At 27.0% G+C, this 1,246-nt stretch overlaps 1 protein-coding gene across 4 annotated transcripts in view; it reads right to left on the bottom strand.

Annotated features, from left to right (window-relative positions):
• LOC107637675 overlaps positions 1-1,246 on the bottom strand; it is a 6,835-nt gene that overhangs the window by 3,038 nt on the left and 2,551 nt on the right. For 3 of the 4 annotated variants that reach the window (XM_021120961.1, XM_021120960.1, XM_016341047.2), the window contains one exon: positions 329-469. The exons of the other annotated variant lie outside the window; for it this stretch is intronic. In XM_021120961.1, coding sequence (XP_020976620.1) covers positions 329-469 — 141 coding nt within the window. The remainder of the gene's footprint in view (positions 1-328; positions 470-1,246) is intronic. 4 annotated transcript variants of the gene reach the window in all.

The following is a 1,246-nucleotide window of genomic DNA, read 5'->3' as shown; positions in this document are numbered from 1 at the left end:
TTGATAAAAATAAAAAAATAAAAAAAAAACTTAACAAAATTCACACAAATACAAATACAAAAAAAATAAAAATAAAAAACTTGGGCGACAGAACACGTTAAAAACCAAAGTGATACCGCAACACGTTAGAAATCCCCATCAAATTAAATATTTTCATATTGTTAGAACACATTATGTATTTTGACATCTTACAACATCTACAACCAATTTTTTAATATTTATATTTTGGATAATTTTTACTAATATAAATAAAAATCGAGTAAATGCAAAAATTGTGGTCTAAAATAAGTAGCACGTAAGAATTTGTGGGATGAATAAGTGAAATTACCTTGCATGAAAGAGAACAAAAGTGAAATGGCTCCTGAAGAATCCTATCACAAGTGAAGCAAGCATTGGCACTCCCTTTGCATGACCTTGATTGTGGCCTCTGATTTAAGAATATCACCTTCGCACTGTTTATAGTGTAAGGCTGCCATTACATCCAATAATAATATCCACAACTTCATCACTCTTATCATCATCATATAAAGCAAGATAGATGCACCAAGACATCTATTATAAATATAGTTTAACATATTTAACTAATCGTCTTTTGACTGAATTATTTAAAGGTCTACAATACAATATTATCTTTACATAAAGATGTAAGATATGATAACCATAAATAATTGTTTATACTTCTCATTTTGTTTGGCACCAAACAGACCGTTCATAATAATTTGCACTAGGGCTTGGTAAGTTGGCAGATTAATGTCGGGGTCCATTGCAACATATAATTGATCTATTATTATTATTTATTATTAGAATAACGTTAAAAAATTAACTTTTTTTTCCATTAACATCAGTCAATTTTTTAAAATTATTTTGTCTATTTTAAATTTTAAATATTAAATCATAAATCTTAAATTTTTAAAAAATAAAATTAAAAAAATTAACTAATATTAACTAATTAAGAGTCTATTGTTCTATATTTTCTCTTACTATTATGTAGAAATAACACCTGGTCAAAGACGCTGGAAAACAAGCGATGGCTAGGCGGCTTATAACAATGCTAGGAACCAAGAGGGTACTAGCCAAAAACTAGCCAAATACTTTTGGACGAATCTAAAATCTCTACGTGAATAGTACTTATACTAGACATTAAGATGTTTCTTCTACTAAATATTAGAATGTTTCTTTTTCATACTAAATGGATATTCTTTTATATATTTTAAAAAAAATTGTATATACTAAGAATCGGAATTGT

This window comes from Arachis ipaensis, chromosome B04, assembly GCF_000816755.2.
Source record: "Arachis ipaensis cultivar K30076 chromosome B04, Araip1.1, whole genome shotgun sequence".
Lineage (NCBI taxonomy): Eukaryota > Viridiplantae > Streptophyta > Magnoliopsida > Fabales > Fabaceae > Arachis > Arachis ipaensis.
The sequence above is the reverse complement of the archived record's forward strand: the minus strand, read 5'-3'. Positions and strand labels throughout refer to the sequence as shown.